At 43.8% G+C, this 21,638-nt stretch overlaps 1 protein-coding gene across 5 annotated transcripts in view; it reads right to left on the bottom strand.

The window, feature by feature from the left end:
- ADGRL1 (adhesion G protein-coupled receptor L1) overlaps positions 1-21,638 on the bottom strand; it is a 652,811-nt gene that overhangs the window by 61,707 nt on the left and 569,466 nt on the right. For all 5 annotated transcript variants that reach the window (XM_068274518.1, XM_068274520.1, XM_068274519.1 and 2 more), the window contains 5 exons: positions 15,346-15,449; positions 15,031-15,216; positions 10,411-10,449; positions 7,954-8,137; positions 1,739-1,861 (listed from right to left, as the gene is read on the bottom strand). In XM_068274518.1, the coding sequence (XP_068130619.1) occupies positions 1,739-1,861; positions 7,954-8,137; positions 10,411-10,449; positions 15,031-15,216; positions 15,346-15,449 (636 nt within the window). The remainder of the gene's footprint in view (positions 1-1,738; positions 1,862-7,953; positions 8,138-10,410; positions 10,450-15,030; positions 15,217-15,345; positions 15,450-21,638) is intronic.

The following is a 21,638-nucleotide window of genomic DNA, read 5'->3' as shown; positions in this document are numbered from 1 at the left end:
GTGCCACTCTGTGCAAAATATAACCAGTAGCTGAATGCTCACTAGATATGAGCCACCTCAGTTTTTAGGCGGGTCATGCATGGTAAACTGAAGATCCTCTCTGAAAATCCTGGGGCATTCAGATGTAGCCCACCTCTAACTTGCAGGTGCATTTTGAGCTAAGGGAACAGTCACTGGAATAAGATCACACACTTCAAACTCCTCAGCCTTGACTGGCACTGTATCTGGTAAATGAGTCTTGGGGCACAGAGCGACGCCCTTCTCAATGTGTTCCTATTCCGGTGGCTGTTCCCTAAGCGCAAAATCCACCGGCAAGTTAGAGGTGGGCTACATCTGAATGCTTTATACCAATACAAGGATATGTATAAAAGATATTGGAGAAACTCAAAAAGGTTTATATGCAAAAATACAAAAACTCTTTATTGAAGACAAAAGTTGTGCAAAATATTCATAAAAGGTATCCTTCAAGGAGCATATTCCATAGCCGAGGATGGCGAACATACAGCAGTGATTAACATTAAGATTAGTGCAATTGTAAGTATTGAGGCAACAACGTCGACTTGTTTCGGGGTAGACCCTTCATTAGGCCTCCACATATAAAGTCCTATTTTCACACAGAGAGACCGCACGTAGCAAAGGCTGGAGGAGAGTGGACCAGTGAGCTGGAGGAGCCCTTGCTTGTCTATGTGTGTGAAAATAGGACTAGTGGTCTTACCTGGCTTCATGTTGTCCAGATGTTACTTAAAATCATGCAGTAATTATCCAGATTTGACTTTATATGTGGGGCCCTGATGAAGGGTCTATGCCGAAACAAGTCGACGTTGTCGCCTCAATACTCACAATTGCACTAATCTTAATGTTAATCACTGCTGTATGTTCCCCATCCTCGGCTATAGAATATGCTCCTTGAAGGATACCTTTTATGAATATTTTGCACGACTTTTGTCTTCAATAAAGACATTTTGTTTTTTTTGCATATAAACCTTTTTGAGTTTCTTCAAGATCTTTTATGCATATCCCTGTATACGTATAACGTTTATGTGGGTGTTGTGGCATAACTTTAAGGATATTGTCCCTCATATCCTGGCTAGGTCAAGTACCTATTCAGTAAGGAGTTTAAGGCAAGACTCCCTAACACTGCAGGGTGGCCTCCTGAGCGCATCCCAGTGGCTGCAGCTCTTGAGCGCTTTGAGTCCGACAGGAGAAAAGCGCTATATAAATGTTTGGATTATTATTATTATATCCCCCTCTATGCAGAATATGGCTACATCTGAATGCCCCGGGATTTTCAGAGGATCTTCAGTTTACCAAGCATGACCCACCTGAAAACTAAGGTGGCTCATATCTGGTGAGCATTCAGCTACTGGGGGTTGAATTTTGCACAGAGAGTGGCACTTCCTATCACAGACACTAGGTGTTTGAGCGATTGATAATTCAGTCTGAACATTATTACCCTATGTGGAGTCTTATGTTGCATTATAGGCAATTGTGGAGAGCGCAGCAGAATCTGTATTCATCCCAAAATACATTTACAAGTAATTATGATGACTATCTGCTGGGTGCCAACCTATATTTTCCAACCTCAGTGTGGCGACAATGCGGAGAAACCTGCTGACGTACCGAGAAGATGCCGGCAATTCTACCGGAAACATTCAACTGTTTGTGAATGCAGCTGAATCTGCTCACCTGTTTTCTGAAAAGGCAAAAAGTGTGTGTATAGCCTAAAGAGGAATCTCACCATTGCGGCTGTTCTGCTTGATCGAGTTGGCCGACAGCTGGATGGAGCTGACACTGTGATTGTCCTGTGGGAAGACCAGCTCGGAGACGGGACCCTCTGTGTTCACCACTGACACTTCCAGCACTGAGGGAGAAACACAGTTATAGAGATTAGAAATCAGAAATATTTTTATTCGCCAAGCACAACAGAGATGTGCCCGGAATTGGGTTTGGCACATACAAATACGAATGCTCCGAGAAGGGATAGGAAGTGAAGATAACAGAAACAAGCGTAAGCAGGAGTATAGATTAAAAAATACAGTTTAAGTTAACAGGATATAGTTCCAACACAGTGTCACATAGTCCATCAGTAAGACAGGAGTGCAAGTTTAAAAATTAAGTACATCAGTCTAGTATCCAACACAGTGGTTTGCTCGGTAGAGGGAGGGGTGTGAAGTTGAGATGGTGGGCGCCGGAGGTGGAATGGCAAGAAGGGAGTTCAGGAGGCTGACAGCAGAGGGAAAAAAGGAGTTCCTATGCCTCGTAGTTCTAGTGGCGATAGCTCAAAACCTGCGGCCCAGAGGAAGCCGACTGAAAAAGCGTTGACCAGGGTGGGTGGGGTTGCCAGCAATCCTCAGTGCTCTGGAGCGTAGTCTGGAGTTGTGGAGGAGTTCCAGTGAGGGTAGAGGTCTTCCAATGATCCTATCTGCTGCCCTGATGAATCTCTGAAGTTTGTATCTGTCTCTGGTGGAAGAGCCAGCAAACCAGACTAGGATGGGTGAGCAGTGGACGGACTCTATGGTGGCGGTGTAAAAGTTTATCAGATTACAGACATTTCCAGCACTGAGAGATATGAGATGGATATAGAGATCATATAAACCCCTCCAGCACTGAGACAGAACACAAGAATATGCAGGGCCGGGCCTACCATGAAACAACCCGAATGATTCAGGGTGGAAGACTGTAGAGGCGGCAGGTTCGTAGAAACTGATAAGGGTCCATAAAAAAAAAAACCTGTGTGCTCTCTGCACAATTGTTCTAATGACTGCATGTACTCAGCCACAGATAAGGAATTACACAAAGGTAGATGCCCCCTCCCCCCTTTCACCTGAGCTCCCCCTCCCCCCTTTTACCTGAGCTCCCACTAAGGGTTCGTAAAAAAAAGCTCTCTGCAGCAATGTTCTAATGACTGCATATGCATAGCCACAGATAAGGTATTAGACACAGGTTGAAAACATTGTAGACTGTCCCTCCTTAACCCCTCCCATTCTCCCCTCCCTGTCAGACACAGGCTGAGGAGTGGGAGGACTGTTTTCAGCAGCTCTGTTTCTCCACATGTGGTTGGCGCAGGGAAAACCCTGCCTATTCCGTCAATAGGCGTGCTGTCCGATTTCGCATGCCAGCGGGTTTCAGACTACATACTGCAGTTTACAGCAGCACACATCCGAATGTACGCCCCGCAAGACCAACACTGGCATACTGGAAACCGGCCCTTAGGGTTATGTGTCGATTAAGAAGGGCCAGATTTCTGGAAATGCCACCAAGGCCATGGCCTTGGTCGGCTGCAGCCTAAGAGGGCACCTGGATGTGAAATAGGGGTTGCTACATTTAAAAGAGGAGGCTGAAGATGAACAAGGGAAACTGATGTCCAAGGGTGCTGTGCATGAAAGAGAGGGGCTACAGTACACAGATGTCACACATGGAATGATACACAAGGAAGAGGGGGCGGCACATAGAATGGGAGGGGCACTGCTGCACTTGGAGGTGGAGCCCCTTCATACTTGGCCTAGGGGCAGAAAAAGTATAGATCTGGCCTTGTAGGCGATAGGATAGGGGGAGGTTACAAGGTTGATGTTAATACCTTCCAGCTGTGTAAGGAGGGAAATTAGATGTCAGAAGGGGTTAAGTTACGGTAGAGATAAGCAATGAGAAGCTAATTTTTTGACTTGGCGTTCAAATTGAATTAAACTGTGTGCAGCATGGAGTTAAGCCAATTACATTTGTTAGGAAGTCAATTTAACTGTCCCAGTTACAAGCTGCATATAATAATCATTTCACTGCCCATCTCTACTATGGAGGGAAAAGATTGAGTCAGGCAATAGGAAGGACCTTTTCCATTAAGGGGATTGTTAAAGGACAAGTGAAGTGACAGGGATATGGAGGCTGCCATATTTATTTACTATTAAACAATGCTAGTTGCCTGGCTGCCCTGCTGATCCTCTGCCTCTAATACTTTTAGCCATAGACCCTGAACAACCATGCAGATCAGATGTTTGACTGAATTTTGACTGTTAGCTGCATGATTATTTCAGGTGTGTAATTCAGACACTATTGATGCCAGAAAGATCAGCAGGCCTTCCAGACAACTGGTATTGCTTAAAAGTAAATAAGTATGGCAGCCTCCATATCCCTCTGACTACAGGTGTATTGAGGCTAATTCCCTGTGCATATTACCCTGCAGCTGAGTGTGCCGGCAGGGTAATATGTGTAGCTCCGCCCAATGCCCATTGAGGTACTTCCTGCTGGACAGGTACGTCACTGTATTCAGGGCCTGATTTACCATAAGGCAATGTAGGCTTGTGCCTACAGGCGCCTGATGATGGGAAGGTGGCTCACTCCCCTCCCCGAGCGCCTCCCTCCCTCCTTCCCTATACAGAGTCCTGATAAGAGTGTATATGAGAGGTTATTCACCCTGATCTCAGCATTCCACTGACAAGATCTCTCTTCATCCAAGGTCTCTTCTAGCTATTTAATACTGAGGTTCCAGTAGCTACCTAATATTTGGGGGCACCTTTAGCTACTTAATATTGAGGGTTCTTTTGGCTACCTAATACTATGAGACATCTGTAGAGACATCTGTAGTTATGTATGATGGGTAAGGGAAAAATGACAGCTGGGCCAGCCAGCACACTTGTCATAGGCAAACGCTTTAGCTTCCCAGAATCCCCCCTCAGACCAATCCCAGTGCAGTGTCTGAGGACAGGCACAAGTTGAGCCACCAGGTTCACAACTAAGTTATACAGGTTCTGGGGCTACTCACACATAATCAGTGCTTAAACTGCATCTACTAGCCACAAGGCATGTATGATTCATATGTGCCAGTATTTAAAGGGATGAGATTGCAACTGTGGATGGAGCAGCAGCGTGTGTACATAGCATGCACAGCTCTGGGGAACTCAACAGAGGTATGAGCACAGCCCCGTGCCCTGCTGTGTGAGAGCTTCACTTTCCCCTTCATCACCAATGTCGGCTGTCTTTATTATTATCTGTCTCCAAACTGCTCCTGATCGATCCCATTGTCGATCGGGAGCAGATCGGACATTTAGGAAATAATTGTCAAATCCTGTCAGTTGGATGGGAAATTGCATTATGTGTACTCAGCATGATGTCCTATCATATTATTATACTGTATTGTGCGTGGCTGAGGGAGACCTTTCAAGAATCCCCCCCTTGAAAATCCTGGGTTTGCCCCTGCTTGTGGTGAAGTTTGGTGGGAGTTCGTAGGTTCATGGATGGTGAAGTCTATGGTGCCAGGACATCTGTACCTATAGGCTCCTGTGATGTAAATCCCAGCCTGACTGCCTTAATGTTGGTCTGCGCAGCTACCACGAATGCTCGTGCACACATGTCGTCACGGACTTGCATTGCTACAAAATCCATTTGGGCGCGGATCATGCGCCAACGCAATGCAGAGTTTGCGGTGGCCTTGCATTGATTTTGCTACTTCTGTCGCACAGCGTCACCATAGTGTGTAATTCCCATAGACCGGTAAGCTGCGGCAGGCTGAATACTATGATGCTACGACACTCCATAAGTTTGAAAGTAGCCTCAAGGTTAGAGTAACCAGGAGGAATAAGCCTATGACACAGATGAAAACAGCACTGCATAGCCAAACTACCAATCATTGTGCAAATGCTCAGTACCTAAATGTACCCCCAGTAAACCTGTTAGTGGCACCAGAGTGAAATCCATGTGGACATGGGGAAGACATTCAGTATAAACTGCATACTATGGTGTCCTTGGTGGGGATCAAACCCAGGACACCAGCTTTGCAAGGCCAGACTGCTGACCAATTAGCTGCTGCACTTTTATGTTTTTCCAGCCGCCAGACAAGAGGCAGAAATCACACACCTACAGCAATGTGAGAAAATGTATAGAGAGTTCATGTAAACACCTCCAGCACTGAGCCAGCAAATAAATACACAGAGTTAGGCTCCAGCACTGACACAGGCGACGTATTTATATATATATATAGATGGAGAGAGATCAGACAGAGTTATGGGAATCTTGCAATCACCTCCAGCAATAAGAGAGAATATAGAGCTACAGAGATCATAAGGAAACCTCCAGCGGCGAGATGGGATAGACATTAAGATCAGACAGCCACCTCCAACACAGAGATTGTTATACAGATAAAAAAAAAGCCACTTCCGGCTCGGAGGGATAATAGACAGATATAGACATCACAGAGAAATAGCTAGCAATGAGAGAATTCACAATTCCCAGCATGCACTCAGTTAAGGCTGCTCTGAGCTGCACTCTGCATGATTATCATTTAACCTACATTTACACCCATGAAAATCTTTTGTGATTGTTTCGGGTGATATTTTACCCACCATCACTGGCAGCTAGGCACCTGGCACCTGTGGCACATGCCCTGGGTGTTTACCCAGATGTCCCTGATCTATAGCTGCCACATTCAGCTGCCATTACAGTTACTAATTTATGTGGGTCATAAGTATGGCTACGTTCACAGTAGTGGATAGTAATAATAATACCTTTTTTTTGTATAGCGCTTTTCTCCTGTCGGACTCAAAGCGCTTGCGAGGCAGCCACTAGAGCACACTCAGTAGGCAGTAGCAGTGTTAGGGAGTCTCGCCCAAAAAACTCCGTACTGAATAGGTGCTGGCTTACTGAACAGGCAGAGCCAAGATTCTAACCCAGGTCTCCTGTGTCAGAGGCAGAGCCCTTAACCCATTACACTATCCAGCCACTATCCAGTGCAATGTAAAGGCCACATTATAACGTGGACCGTTGCAAAGCACCAACTATGGGACGTTCACAGTGCAGTGTGGTATAACAGCGTGCGGGGAGCACTGTATAAACAGCGCCGTAGATTTGGGAGCAGCCGGCACCACCATAGGCCATAATTACGTCTATAGCAGTGAGTAATTTGGGCTGAGCTCAAATTGCTATAAAGACACCGCCAGCAATAGCTGAACGCCGAATTACATCTTTCCCCCACTATCCATGGTGGCCTGGAGGGTAATTAGTTATTAACGCCGCTGGGAATTTTGCATGAGCAGGGTGAGCCGTTTTCGGCTTTACCATGCGCCCAAATCTCCCGCGGCTTAATCATATATATGCGTGATCGGCACCCCAACGCACTGCATGCAATGTGTTACCGCAAACCCCATGACAGCGACAGTTAAACATACTTTTTCAAGCCCTATCCTTTCTATAGCTACCAATTTGAGGTCTTTATAACTGATCAACACCTACGGTACTTTCTGTGGCTACACATCCCACCACCTCATGTAGACCCACGGGGTTGATTTTCTCTTCAGTTATCTCATCTTACTTATTTTCCACCTCAATTATAAGTAGAGCTAATTTATGAGATAAGCAGGTAAGGAGAGCTAATTTGTGGGATAAACAAGTAAGGAGAGATTTATCATGTTATGTCAGGTAAGGCAACATATTCATTAAATAGCAGTAAAAAGTGCCAATAGCACGACCTGGTTGCCTAGGTAATATGTGTCTTATTTGCGCAGTGCACTCTATGTAACTGGCGTAGGTAACGGTGAAAATGCCATGTGCTGCCTATGCACAGCAGTTGTACCGCTATATAGTGAAAATGGCCCAAGGAGAGAAAAATCATGAGGTAAGTCAGATAAAGAGAGATAAATCATGAGTTAATAAGTAAGGGGAGATAATTCATGTCATAAATTTGGTGAATCAATCCCATGGTTTCCATTGTAAAGGATTCTATGAGATAGCCTGTCATCTATTGTTCTTCCTATTTTCAGAGTCACATGATAACACCCGATTGAACCATGAAGCGGCTGAATTCAGAGAGGAGAGGAAGCAAGCTGCACTGCAGAGGGAAGCCCATTAGAGCAATGAAAGAAATCTCTCCATCCCTGTGCTCCTATACACTGTTTATATTCACTTATCATTAGAATTCGCCCTGATTAGTTTTGACTTCAGTTGGGCTATGAATGGCAGAAGACTCACCGACATTAGTCCTGGCAGTCTGGAAGCGAGCGGGCTCCTTAACATTGTCAGCCACCAGAAAGGCTCCTTCCTCCAGTATGTCCAGCAGCATGGTGGCAGCGTGCTCCTGCTCCGTGGCATTCATGTCTCTCCATGAGGGCAAAGCTTCTGGCCGCAGGAGGTTGTCTACGGTCTCCACCACCGCCTGCAAATCAAACACAAGCACATTGTCTATGGTACACATTGCCACAATTAGTAGAGCACAGTGGTGTGAAACCCAAATATATAGTGGGACGAAAATTGAAAACTAGGACCAAGTCGCAGGCCATCCTCAATGTCTAGTGGCCACCTCCCTCCCTTATACATTTTTCTGGGGTCTAGTGGCTCCCCTCCCCATACAGATTTATGGTGTCTAATGGCCTCCTTACCTCCCCTATACAGCTTTCTGGTGTCTAATGGCCCCTCTCCCACCCCTATACAGTTTCTTAGCACCTAGTTGCCCGGCTCACTCCCCTATACAGTTCACTGGTGTCTAATGTGCCTTCTCCCTCGCCTATATAATTCCTTAGTGTCTAGTGTTTCTCCCTCCCCTATACAGTTCCCTGGTGTCTAGTGGTCCTCCCTCCCTTTCCTATACAGTTCCCTGGTGTCTAGTGGCCCCTCTCCAATAACCATGTGGTTTCATAGCTTCAGTACTTCATCACATAGGCTTAGTGCTCATGAACCAAATATAATGCAACGTAGGGTAACCACTTGTGGGCCAAATTTGATGGGAGAATAACATACAGCAATAAACACTAAAACACAGCCATTTTATGGGTCGCCCGCTTTGCCAGAGGCCAACCTATCATTGCAGATTTTCAATAGACTCCCTGCTAGAATCTATTTGTGCAGTGGTACGTTGGTTGCGTGGTAAGCTTCCCTTCAGAGAGGAATTGACCATTTTGCCAATTTTTTTCTTTTTTTTGGGGGGGGGGGGGGGGGGGGGGGATGAAAAATGGATGCCACCCGGATATCACCGCATTTCAATGTTTTACTTATTTAAAAACATTTTCAGAAACTTCAGGATACCGCCCTGTTACCTCACATTACCGAACGCTTTCAATTCCTTAGTGAAATATACCTGCATTCGGTAACATATTGATGAATTCCAAACCCCAAACAATAACCGCACATGGTAATTTACAGCTAGGAATAACATTACCGAAACTTACGTATTCCTCTCTACCCGCAATTCACAGATTCCAGGTCTGTGCAATCATTTGGTTGTAATACTTTTAACCCCTGTCTTCTGGAATTTCTGCTTACAATGTAGACAGAATGCTGTCCTCAAAACACACAGAACTACAGGCATGTGTATTAACCATTTAGTGGCATCCTAACGCATTAATACGTCATGCTTTACCCTATTAACGGCAACATGACGTATTAATAAGTAGCGCGTTCCCGCCGCTGCTACCGCCGTGTGCGCGCCGCTACGGCCGCCGTTTCCATCAGAATCCCGTGCTGAGGGATTGGGGAAGAGGACCAAACGGTCCTCTACCCAATCGCAGTGCCTGGAGTGAATGGACGTGACCGCGAACAGCGGCTACGTCCATTCACAAAAACAGGAAATGTAACAATTAAATAAAGTGTAAAAAAAAAAAAAAAAAAGTGAACACTTACTATAACGAGTGTTCACTAGCGCCATCTTGTGGCCAAAAAGTATATGACACGTACAAAATACATACATTTACAAGTACATACACATGAGTAATAAAATTAATAAAATTCCACTTCCAACACTCCCCCTCCAAAAGAAAACACTTGTAAAAAAAAAATCAGCTTAAAATAAATAAATAAATACTTGCCTTAGGGACTCAGCTTTTTTTAATCTATATTTTATGGGGGAAAATTAATTTTAATTTATTACATTGGGGCTTGTAATTATGGCCAGAACAAAAAAAAACAGAACAGAAAAATAACACCTATATTTCAAAATAATATACTGTCACCATACATTGTGATAGGGACATAATTTAAATGGTTTAATAATCGGGACAACTGGGCAAATACAATGTGTTTGTTTTATCCACAGGAGAATGTTTAATTTTAAAACTATAATGGCTGAAAAATAATGATTTTTTTTCTATTTTTTTGTTTTTTTCTCATTAAAATGCATTTAGAATAAAAAAATTCTTAGCAAAATGTACTACCCACAAAAAGCCTAATTGGTGGTGAAAAAAACGAGGTATAGATCATTTTCTTGTGATAAGTAGTAATAAAGTTATTAGGGAATAAAAGGGAGGAGCACTGACAAGTGAAAATTGTTCTGGTCCGTTAGAGTAAAAACCCTTGGGGTGAACTGGTTAAAGGGTAGATAGTATGAATTGTCTCTGTCGTCCACAGCATTCACTCATATTCACAATTCAGATTCATTCACTGATATTTTAGTATAAATGCAGTATATATTTATACATATTCAGTTTTTGCTCTTACCTTGATATAATCTTTGCAAGTCCGTTCCCTCTTATGCATCTGTAAAATATAAGAGTTATTAGTGACATACATGACTACCTTTAGTCTATACACAGCAGCTCCGCTCAGAGGTAATATAGGGAGGGAGGAGGCGCCCCAGTTTGAGTGTAAAATGGCCAATTTTGGTGTTAAAGAGAAACCGTGACCAAGGATTGAACTTCATCCCAATCAGTAGCTGATACCCCCTTTCCCATGAGAAATCTATTCCTTTTATCAAGCATATCATCAGGGGGCTCTGCATGGCTGATATTAGATAAAACCCCTCCCACAGTGTGATATCAGCACCAGGGTGCTGACCTCACACTGTGGGAGCCTTGTTGCATTGTGGGAAAAAACAGCTGTTTCCAACTGCCAAAAATGCATCATCTCTTTCCACAGACATCACCATAAAGATGTCGCCATGTGATAAATGTCAGAATGTAAATCAGGAAAGATTTTACAATGAGCAAACACTGACTAAATCATTTATAAATAAATATTGTAAAAATAAAGCACTTTTTTTTCATTACGTTATTTCAACTGGAGTTCCTCTGAATAAGGAACAGTCTTACATTAGTATGGAGGTTTAAGAGTAATTTATTGGATCCCAAAAACAAACGATCCCTTTCTCCCTGTCCTGCATCCTCCTGTGTCTGTGCGTCATGCTTGGCGTGCATGAGCGGCACGCGGACCGACGTCAGACAGCAGAGGGGGGACGGGCGTGCGTGGATATGTGAACGCGCACGGATCGCGGCCTTGCATGTGTTATGAGGGCGGGGTGGCTGCCCTGTTTTCAACAGGTGTGCCTTTGTAGTAGTTTTACAATAAATCTCTACCTTCTTTCAGTGAACCTCTACAGAGAACCATTTCACAGTGGATCTCTGTACATTACTATATCTCAGTGCATTATTATTTTACATAGTTACATAGTTATTTTTTGAGTTGAAAAAAGACATACGTCCATCGAGTTCAACCAGTGAACAAAGTACAACTCCAGCCTGCTCCCTCACATATCCCTTTTAATCCAGAGGAAGGCGAAAAACCCTTACAAGGCATGGTCCAATTAGCCCCAAAAGGGAAAAAATTCCTTCCCCACTCCAGATGGCAATCAGATAAAATCCCTGGATCAACATCACTGGGCATTACCCAGTAATTGTAGCCATGGATGTCTTTCAACGCAAGGAAAGCATCTAAGCCCCCTTTAAATGCAGGTATAGAATTTGCCATAACTACTTCCTGTGGCAATGCATTCCACATCTTAATCACTCTTACTGTAAAGAACCCTTTCCTAAATAAATGGCTAAAAAGTTTTTCCTCCATGCGCAGATTATGTTCTCTAGTCCTTTGAGAAGGCCTAGGGACAAAAAGCTCATCCAAGCTTTTATATTGCCCTCTGATGTATTTATCCATGTTAATTAGATCCCCTCTAAGGCATCTTTTCTCTAGACTAAATAAACCCAGTTTATCTAACCTTTCTTGGTAAGTGAGACCTTCCATCCCTCATATCAGTTTTGTTGCTCTTCTCTGCACCTGCTCTAAAACTGTAATGTGGTGCCCAGAACTGAATTCCATATTCCAGATGTGGCCTTACTAGAGAGTTAAACAGGGGCAATATTATGCTCGCATCTCGAGTTTTCATTTCCCTTTTAATGCATCCCCAAATTGTATTAGCTTTAGCTGCAGTGGCTTGGCATTGAATACGATTATTTAACTTGTTGTCGATGAGTACTCCTAAGTCCTTCTCCAAGTTTGATGTCCCCAACTGTATCCCTGTATTTATTTTGTATGGTGCTAGACCATTGGTACGACCAAAATGCATGACTTTACATTTTTCAACATTGAATTTCATCTGCCATGTATGTGCCCATATAGCCATCCTATCCAGATCATGTTGCAATATGACACTATCTTCCTGAGAGTTGATGATTCTGCACAATTTTGTATCATCTGCAAAAATAGCAACATTGCTTAGTTTCTACTGCATCTACTAAGTCATTAATAAATAAATTGAAGAGCACTGGACCCAGTACTGACCCATGTGGGACCCCACTGCTAACAGTCACCCATTTTCAGCATGATCCATTGACCACAACTCTTTGTTTTTTTTACAATAAATCTCTATACAGTACCATATTTTCGTGAACCTCAAAGGAGTAGCAACTCATTTGGCCAAATCTCTGCGGAGTATTACATTTTGTTGAATCTTTGTAGGGAAGCACATCTCATTTAGAGAACACCAATTTCAGTAAATCACTGAAATTTGAAGTGACATTCAATTAAATGTTTCTCCTAAGTTTTCTCTTAGGAGATACTTTTTCATCTTCTGTTTAGAATGATTTTTCAGCACTCTGCAATTGCAAAAGTACCAAAAGGATGTTGAGAAAGTACTGGCAATGATATTGATATTTTCCTGCTTGCTGGAGGCTTAAAAAGCATTTTATTTATAAGGTGTGAAAATATCACTGATGACCACAGGAGAAAACTTGGAAGAAAAAGCGAATTGAATGAGGGCCTATAGTGTAAAAGAAAAATCTCTGTGCAATACAAATCTTAGTGAATCTTTCTAAATGGAGAAATAGAGCTAGACGAGGCATTCACACCTTGTGCATTATCTCCCCATATTTGTCGATCTTCAGTACATCCACTCTATTTTAAACAGCTTGAATAATTCAAATGGAATGGCTGATTTTGCATATCATGTCTTTTAAAATTTGTGTAATTAAACAGGTGTTAATTAAGAACCATCTGTGGGTAATATTTTATTTAGTGTCTTGTACTGTATATGCTCATTTTCACAAATATGCACTGATAAAAATACTTGTCTTATGGTTATATGTTTTTTTTTATTATTTAGGTTTTTTGTTTTTTTTAACAAAATTGTTATGAAAGTGACTTAAAAAGGGGGTGAGGGACTGATGAACGATATAAAGATACAAATTGGAATAAGACCCTGAATGAGTCATGAGCGTGACGAAACGTGTAAGGCGGAGTCGGAGGCGCGTGCTGACGTGATACCAGGAAGCAAGGTGATCGGAGATAACGCGTTGTTCTGTGGTCAGAGACCAGAGTATTTCATGTACGTGAACGATCCCCTGTATGGCTCCCTGCACACTGCAAATCCGTTTTCCGATTCCGTTTCCGATTTTTAATTCCGATTTTCCCTGAATGCATTCAACAGAAAAACGGATCAAAAAATGCAGCATGCAGTAAAGATTAAAAATCGGAATCGGAGTCGGATGTAAAAAAACAAGCGGAATCGGAATCGGATGCAGTGTGCAAGGAGCCATAAAATCGGAATCAGAAGTAAAAACCGATTAAAAAGCGGAATCGGAATCGCATGCAGTGTGCAGGGAGCCTAATACTGTTTTTATCATTAAACTTGGAATCTGCATATTGGGATTAACGGTAATTTACGGTTTGTCCTTAGGCAATGCTTGGCACTATGTGCGAATTTTACTTATTTTACAGGATTTACTTCTATCTGGTCTGCAGTGGAGTGATGATACGCAGTGATCTTTGTCTATGGGATATGAAGGTACAGCAAAGTGCCCGTTGTCTGGAACTCAGGCAACCGGAAGGCTCAACTAACGGCATGCCTGAGGGATAACGGGGACAGCGCTTTGGAGTGTTTTTAGGATGGAAAATACTTATCGAGCCTCAAGACACTGTCTTCTACTCGTCCTGCAGCTTCCTTCAGCTTTCCAGCACTCATGCATGGCACCCGGCGTGTCACGTGACCCGGGGGGAGGGGGGAGTCGGCGGGGGGCTAGTGCAAAAGTCGTGAAACGTTCACACAAGGCAATGTCTGTTAGGCTATGTTCACAGTGGGCGTTGTGCTCCATGTAAAAGCAGGAACACAATGCAGCAGAACCGAAAAGTCACCCCACACGAACCAAGGATTGAACTTTATCCCAATCAGTAGCTGATACCCGCTTTACCATGAGAAATCTTTTCCTTTTCTCAAATAGATCATTAGGGGCATCTGTATGGCTGATTATTGTGGTGAAACCCCGCCCACAGTGTGATGTCAGGACCATAGTCCTGACAGTTTACTGTGTAACCTTATTGCATTGTGGGAAATAACAGCTGTTTCCAACTGCCAAGCAAGCCATATTTCTCTCTGTGGAATATTCATTTACTGAGAGTTCTATACACAAAGATCACCCGGCAGGGCTAAAGATGAATTTAAGATTAGGTAAGATTTTATAATGGGCAAAAACTGACTAAATAATCTATATTGTAAAAAAAAAATAAGCAATTTTATTCATTTTGTTGTCTTCACTACAGTTCCTCTTTAAGTGGTTATTGCGTCATACACTGTGAAGCATACAGTCAATGCAAAGTACGTTTCACCACCACTGTTAATGCTCGTTTTGTAGTAATTGGATTGTACGAGATGCAATGTGAACGTCAAATAGGTTTTACACGGCAGTGCACCGTTACACATTATAGTAAATCCGTTAGGCCGCGTCATAACAGCCCTCTGTGAACAGCTTCTAATAGTACCACAGATAGTGTGAGCTCAATGTAAACAAGATGATCTATCTCAGCATACCAGATCTTGATGTGCTGTGGTAAAAAAAAAAAAATCAGTCATCTTACCCTGTTGTAATTTTTTCCTGCGCTCTCTCTTTCTATTGGTCGCAGTGCTTGCAGCTGAGCATCGAGAATATCGACCAGTTGTTCCAGAAGTCGCACAGACGACGTTACATCCCCGGCAAAGATCTGTCCACGGGTGTGACGGGCCAATTCTCCGGCAATATTCGCTGCATTCTCCCCACTTTTAATCTGAGTTGTAGAGTAGAAATAGGAAGACACCAAGGAGAAGAAAGAAATTGTGATGACCACGGAAGGAAGCAATTTAGGTAAAGCTACCATAAAGTGTAATCATTATTACTATAGACATGTAGCTCCTACCTTCTGTGCCACCTGGTTGACCCACGGAGAGGTGCAGTTACTGAGGTCTGGGCCACGAGGGTTCCATATAGCCACAGTGGGCATACACAGGAAGGAAGCAATACCTGCAGAAGAGATGCCAATATAACATCATGGCAGAACCCTGAATCAAACCCAAGTCATAGAAACAGAGCATGAGTCGAAACTCTACATCACAAGAAAACACCCCCAGAAAGAAACAGGGCAACGTGGAAGTCTAATGCTGGGTTGACACTACATTGCAGCCACAACATGGATCGTTACAGTGGATCAAATGTAAGATCCGCTATGATACATAGTTACATAGTTATTTGAGTTGAAAAAAGACATACGTCCATCGAGTTCAACCAGAAAATAAAGTATGACGCCAGCCTGTTCCCTCACACATCACTGTTGATCCAGAGGAAGGTGAAAAAAACCCTACAAGGCATGGTCCAATTAGTCCCAAAATGGAAAAAACGCCTTCCTAACTGCAGTAGGCAATCAGATAAAATCCCTGGATCAACAGGAATTACCTAGTAATTATAGCCATGTGTCTTTCCACATGAGTTGGTGACTGTTGTCTTGGAGATGTCCTAGATAGCATTGTCATGATGACACATCCATGTTCTGTGTGGTGTCCATTACAGGTTTTGTGCATTACACCAAGGGGCATAAGTACAAATCATGGGACCCCAGAAAAAAGCTTTAATGCCCCCCCCCCCCCCCGCACCTGTACATGTATACCCTTTCTGGTGAGTCCCACAGCTGGAGGAGGCCCTTCTGACAATTGTGGCTACCATAACTCCTCCCCATAACAAGATGGCCACCATAATACCCCACCCGTAACAAGTGGTCGAAGGGAACCCCTATATTGAAGGAGAGGAGGGTAAGGGCCCATTCACACTCAGGCGATTAGCGGGCGTTTACTGCTTATCACCGATGATCGGTAGCACTTTTTAAAATGCTAGTGCCATAAAAAGGCCGTTGATTCGCGATTATTGTCAAGCGTGAAGCTGCCAGCGCTTTCTCGCGAGTTTTGAGCAATAGCAATTACAATGTTAAAAACGTTAATCGTGATCGCTCAAAAAAACGCAAGAAAGTACAGTGACAAATAAGGTTTTTTGATGTAAAAAATAAACTATTTTTGCATTATTTCATTATTATTTTTTTCTAAATTACAGTACCCGACTGAATTTGCCAAATTGAGTTTCTAATAAAAACAGCAATACTGGCGCTACAAAACACCCTTTTGTGTCTTGGAATTTACTATACATTTTGATCATCAGGTTATATTTGTCACTGTAATTACTATGCCTACCTGCCTTCTGTATTATGCACGCAGTGTCTATATTTTGTGTATACCATTGTCTGCATTATGTACCCCATGTTTGTTTCTCACTCTGTACAGCACCATGGAGTATGTTGGCGCTTTATAAATCAAGACAAGACTCAGAAGAACATTTATAACATGCTTTTCTCCTCGCAGACTCAAAGTGCCAGAGCTGCAGCCACTAGGGTGCGCTCTATAGTCTTGCCCACGGTCTCCTTACTGAATAGGTGCTGGCTTACTGAACAGGGAAATCTGAGATTCCAACCCAGGTCTCCTGTGTCAGAGGCAGAGCCCTTAACCATTACTCTTTCCAGCCATTTTTCAATAATATTAATTATACTGAGGAATCAATATTATTCTGCTGCTAACAAAGTCGGGACAAGGTCCTCCAGCACCCAAGGCTGAGACACCTAAGTTGGCCCCTCCATTCCTCCCACCCCAGCCGTCACACACGGATTGCTATTAGACTAAGAGGCGCCCCCAACCCCCCCCCCCCCCCCCCCCAACACCTTAATCTCTAGTTATTTGGCTTGCAGTCACTGCCATGTATCCCCTTTTCTTATCTCTCTCTGCTTCAAACACAATAGGGGAATGATAGCTGAGTGATTAGTGCACCCTTCCTCCACTGCGCCCTGAGGCTGGAGTCTCTCTCGCCTCTGCCTCTTCCCGGCCCTGGCTGCTAATGAAGTATGATAGGATTTAGTTGGTGGCATAGTAAATAACACTTTCACCTTGCAGTGCTGGGTCCCCGGTTCGCATGCCAGCCAGGGGATTAACTGCACTGAGTTTGTATGTTCTAAATGTGTTTGCGTGGGTTTCCCCATGCACTTAAGTCTCCTCCCATATCTTAAAGAGAATCTGTACTCTAATATTCTTACAATAAAAAGCATACCATTCTATTCATTATTTTCTCCTGTGCCCCTCTGTGCTGTTTCTGCCACTCTCTGCTGCAATCCTGGCTTGTAATTAACAATTTTAGGCAGTGTTTACAAACAAACTAACCAGCTTCTAATAGGCTCAGCTAAGCATAGTGTATGAGTCATTCAGAGTATGCAGGGGGCCTGCAGAGGGTGTGTATCGCTTCTACCAATCACAAGCAGCCCTGCACATTCCACACAATCAAGCTTTAGCCCGACAAACAGGACAGAGGAAAGATACATTGATTTATTACAGAGACAGTGCAGTTAGGAAAGACTGTAGTAAGCCAGAGCAGATTAGAACAGGCATAGGAACTTATAGGATAGAAGAACTAAGGCTGAAAAAATTGTTACAGAGTCTCTTTAAAAACATATAGATAAGTTCCCCCTAAAAATTGACCCTAGTCAGGGGCGTAGCAATAGGGGTTGCAGAGGTTGTGACCGCATTGGGGCCCTTGAGCCAGAGGGGCCCCCGAAGAACCCTCCCTCAAGTGCAGTATTAGCTCTCTAGTGGCCCTGTGCTCATAATAATCACTTCTATAGATGCGTTGAATTGCAGTAATCATTAACAAACTGTTCCCCATCCCCTTCTTGCACCTCTGAGGCCCCGTTCACACTTGCGGTTTTGTCAAAACCGCACCGGATGTCCGGACCGCACCGTAGCCGGACCGGACCTGATCCGTACGGTTCCTATCCGGATCCGGTCCGGATCCGGTCCGTTTGCATCCGGTTTCCGTGCGGTGTGAACACGGTTGCGGTCCGGATCCGGTTTCTTAAGGAGATAACATCCTGTAAATACCTGGGGTCTGGGAGGTCAGCAGAAGGGTCTGGGGTCATTGTTGGAGACAGGTGGACGTGTGGAGACCATCCGTGGATACAGAGACTGCAGTTGGGACCATGGATCCAGGCATTTTTTACTCGTAAACCTGGGAATTCTCTCCTTCCTGTTGTTCACCTCCTCGTTATCAGACATCAGACATGTTGCTGCCAAAAAGAGCTCCAGCATGAAATCGCTGCTGCCCCACTCTTTGAACGCTGGGCCCATGTGGTCCCCATCCAAAATGCATAGGAAGTGGGGTAGAACGTCCGGTTTTTGTAGCCAGTGTGTTGTGCGCTCTCCGGCTCTCATTGCTTTGTATTGGCCGGATGGTGCAGTCCGGCTCCGCTCCGGATACGGCTGCCGGAGGAGCCGGACCAAAAAATAGCGCATGTTGGAACGGACGCCGGAGTCCGGATCCGGTCCGGATCCGGTCCGGCTCCGGTCCGGCAGAATGGACGCATGTGAACGGACGCATAGGCTTTCATTGCTATTGCCGTGCGTCCGTTCCGTCTGTTCTGCAAGCGGTCCGGCTCCGGCACGGCGATTCCGGACGGCCACCGCTAATGTGAACCGGGCCTGACACTGTAGTTGCCATTGCAGGTTTTGCTGCACCATATCAATTGTTATGTATAATGTGCTTGGGGGGCCCCATTGTATAACTTGCACCGGGGCCCAGAGCTCCTTAGCTACGCCACTGGCCCTAGACTATAATGGACATATGACTATGGTAGGGATTAGATTGTGAGCTCTTCAGAGGGATGGTTAGTGACAAGTCTATATATACTCTGTAAAGCACTGCAGAAGATGTCGGCATTATATAAATACTAAATAATAATAATATACATCAGCTAAGGTACACAGCCCTGTGCATTGACTGTATGTACTGTATGCCGTTTTGAATTATTTAATGTATGAGGCAAGCGGCAACATGCTTTTGGTCTCAGGCAGAGCTGTACTAAGTTTGGAGACAAGGCAATAGAATATTCAACAATCCAGCAAGAGAGCAGTGCAGGGCCAATGGTTATATGTACGCATCCTAAGGCCGTGTGCCCAATGCCTTAGGTGGCCCACCAAGCACTGGTCACCTAAATCCTGCTGCAGGCTACCGATGCCTGTAGTGACCAAAGTTCACCTTGTGCTCAGGCTAAGCTGATCCTAGTTGTTCCCAGAAGGAATTAGCTGAATGCTTCATATTCAGCATACTGAGCGAGAAAACTTATTTTCTGCTAGAATTAGAGTTTTTTTGTAGATCAGTTCAACTGTACAATCACACAGACTGTGTTGTTACTTTGTGAATATTTATGCGAATTAATGCGGTTTCTTTTGCAAAACGCTTTAGTTAAGGCTGCATTTGAATCTGCAAATCTGGGCAAGAGTAGAAAATAAGAATAAATTATATCCTTTTTATGCAACGGTGCACATACAATGAGGAGGCTCAGAATGGAGCTCGTGCTAATAATGACTTATTCTTTTTATTTCGCCAACAGCGCATATATTATTATTATTGTTATAATGATCTTCGGTGTATGGCTGACTTACTTGACTGGCCGCGGTAATATGACTGTCACCCTGAAACTCAGACGTTGAGTCTGGAAATAGTTGCAGAGGTGACATTTGCGTAATGTGTTAGACTGCAAGCCAACAAGTCCTGGTGCGGGCTCAAGCCTCGTATACACAAGACGTTGACAGACAAGACCAAACCGACTAAACTACCAACCCATTTACATACTGCACATGCCAGCGGAATGACGGACTGCATGACATGGCCCCATTCAATACAAGTACAAGTCATTCAAACGGCTTGTACACACGTGGCCAACTGGACAATATCAGCCCAGCAGTCGTGTGAGTAGATCCGACAGTTGGATCGGGCAAACTGCCTGTTATCAGTTGGACGTTTAGTCGTTTGTGCGCATACACATGTCTGATTGTCATCCAACAGACTAAAGTCAGACAATAATCATGCTCTTTGGATGATATATGAACTGTCTCAGCCACCCTAGCTGAACTTGTGAACTAAGAATTTACGATACCTCTGGGTCAATCCTAATACCAGGTCTGTGAGCAATAAAGTAAACAAGGATCCTTATCTTACCCCATTTAGATGGTCTGTTTGTATTAAGGCATCTTAATGATGTATTTATGCTTGAAAAAAATATCTGTTTTCCCTTTTGATGTTGCATGTATATAAGCTGTCTGTACCACCAGCTTGCAAACTAACAGCATGTAAACCCGACGAAGGCTGCAAGGCCGAAAGCTTGTTTATTCTTATTCATTTGTAGTTAGCCAATAAATTGTATCATCCTGATTTAAAACTTCTTGGTTGAGTTTGTGTACGAGCCTTCAGAGTACACCTGAATTGTAAATAAGAAAAAGGAGTTACATGCTTACCTCTGTAGTGGGAAGCCTCCAGGTGGCCAGAGGCTTCCTGGATCCTCCTTAAGCCCCCTGAGACGGCGGGACCCTCTTTACCTAAATGAATAGGTTTCTCCCGGATGCACTCCTGGCTGTGTAGGAGCGCAATCGTACTGGGAATGCGTGAATAAGGTCTGCACATGCCCAGTAGAATGAATGTCCTCATGTATAGAGGCATATCTACAGGGTTACAGGTATGGTGTGTGCCATGGGTGCCTCTTACTGAGTGTTGGTGTTCTCCATGCAGATTCTAGTTTTTATCTGGGGGACATTCTGCTGCCTGGTTACATCTTTTGGGGGGAGAACTATTACTTGAGGGATATGTATAGGCTGACCTATTGGGATACTCTTATACATTTATATAGGCCATGCTTCACTCCAACTTGGATGCAACCAATTCAACCGAGACAACACATTACAATATTTGGAGACCCCCCCTTCGAGAGTAAAGTTAAAAGTTTGCTATGTACTGCTCTTTTCGAGCACTTTTGTTCTACTGGGCATGCGTACTATTACTTTTAGCGCAGTTTGAACTTATTTATAATCCTTGTACTATCTATTGGGGGTAGGGGTACCCTTACCTCAAAATACAGTAGCTGCTACTGCAAACATTCTATTCTGTGAAGGTGCAACACTAAAATTGACTATTACTATTATATTCGATTAACTCTTAATTTGAGTTAAAAATCGATTCTAAAAGGCTGATAATAAATATCGATAAGTGTATGGACACCTTACGTTTTTTGATTGGAAAAGTTGGGGTCAACAGATCACTGGTAGATCAAAATTACGTATAGTCACCTTAAATTGA

The sequence above is a fragment of the Hyperolius riggenbachi genome, chromosome 3 (genome assembly GCF_040937935.1).
Source record: "Hyperolius riggenbachi isolate aHypRig1 chromosome 3, aHypRig1.pri, whole genome shotgun sequence".
NCBI classification, from domain to species: domain Eukaryota; kingdom Metazoa; phylum Chordata; class Amphibia; order Anura; family Hyperoliidae; genus Hyperolius; species Hyperolius riggenbachi.
This window is presented reverse-complemented; position numbering and strand designations above follow the sequence as displayed.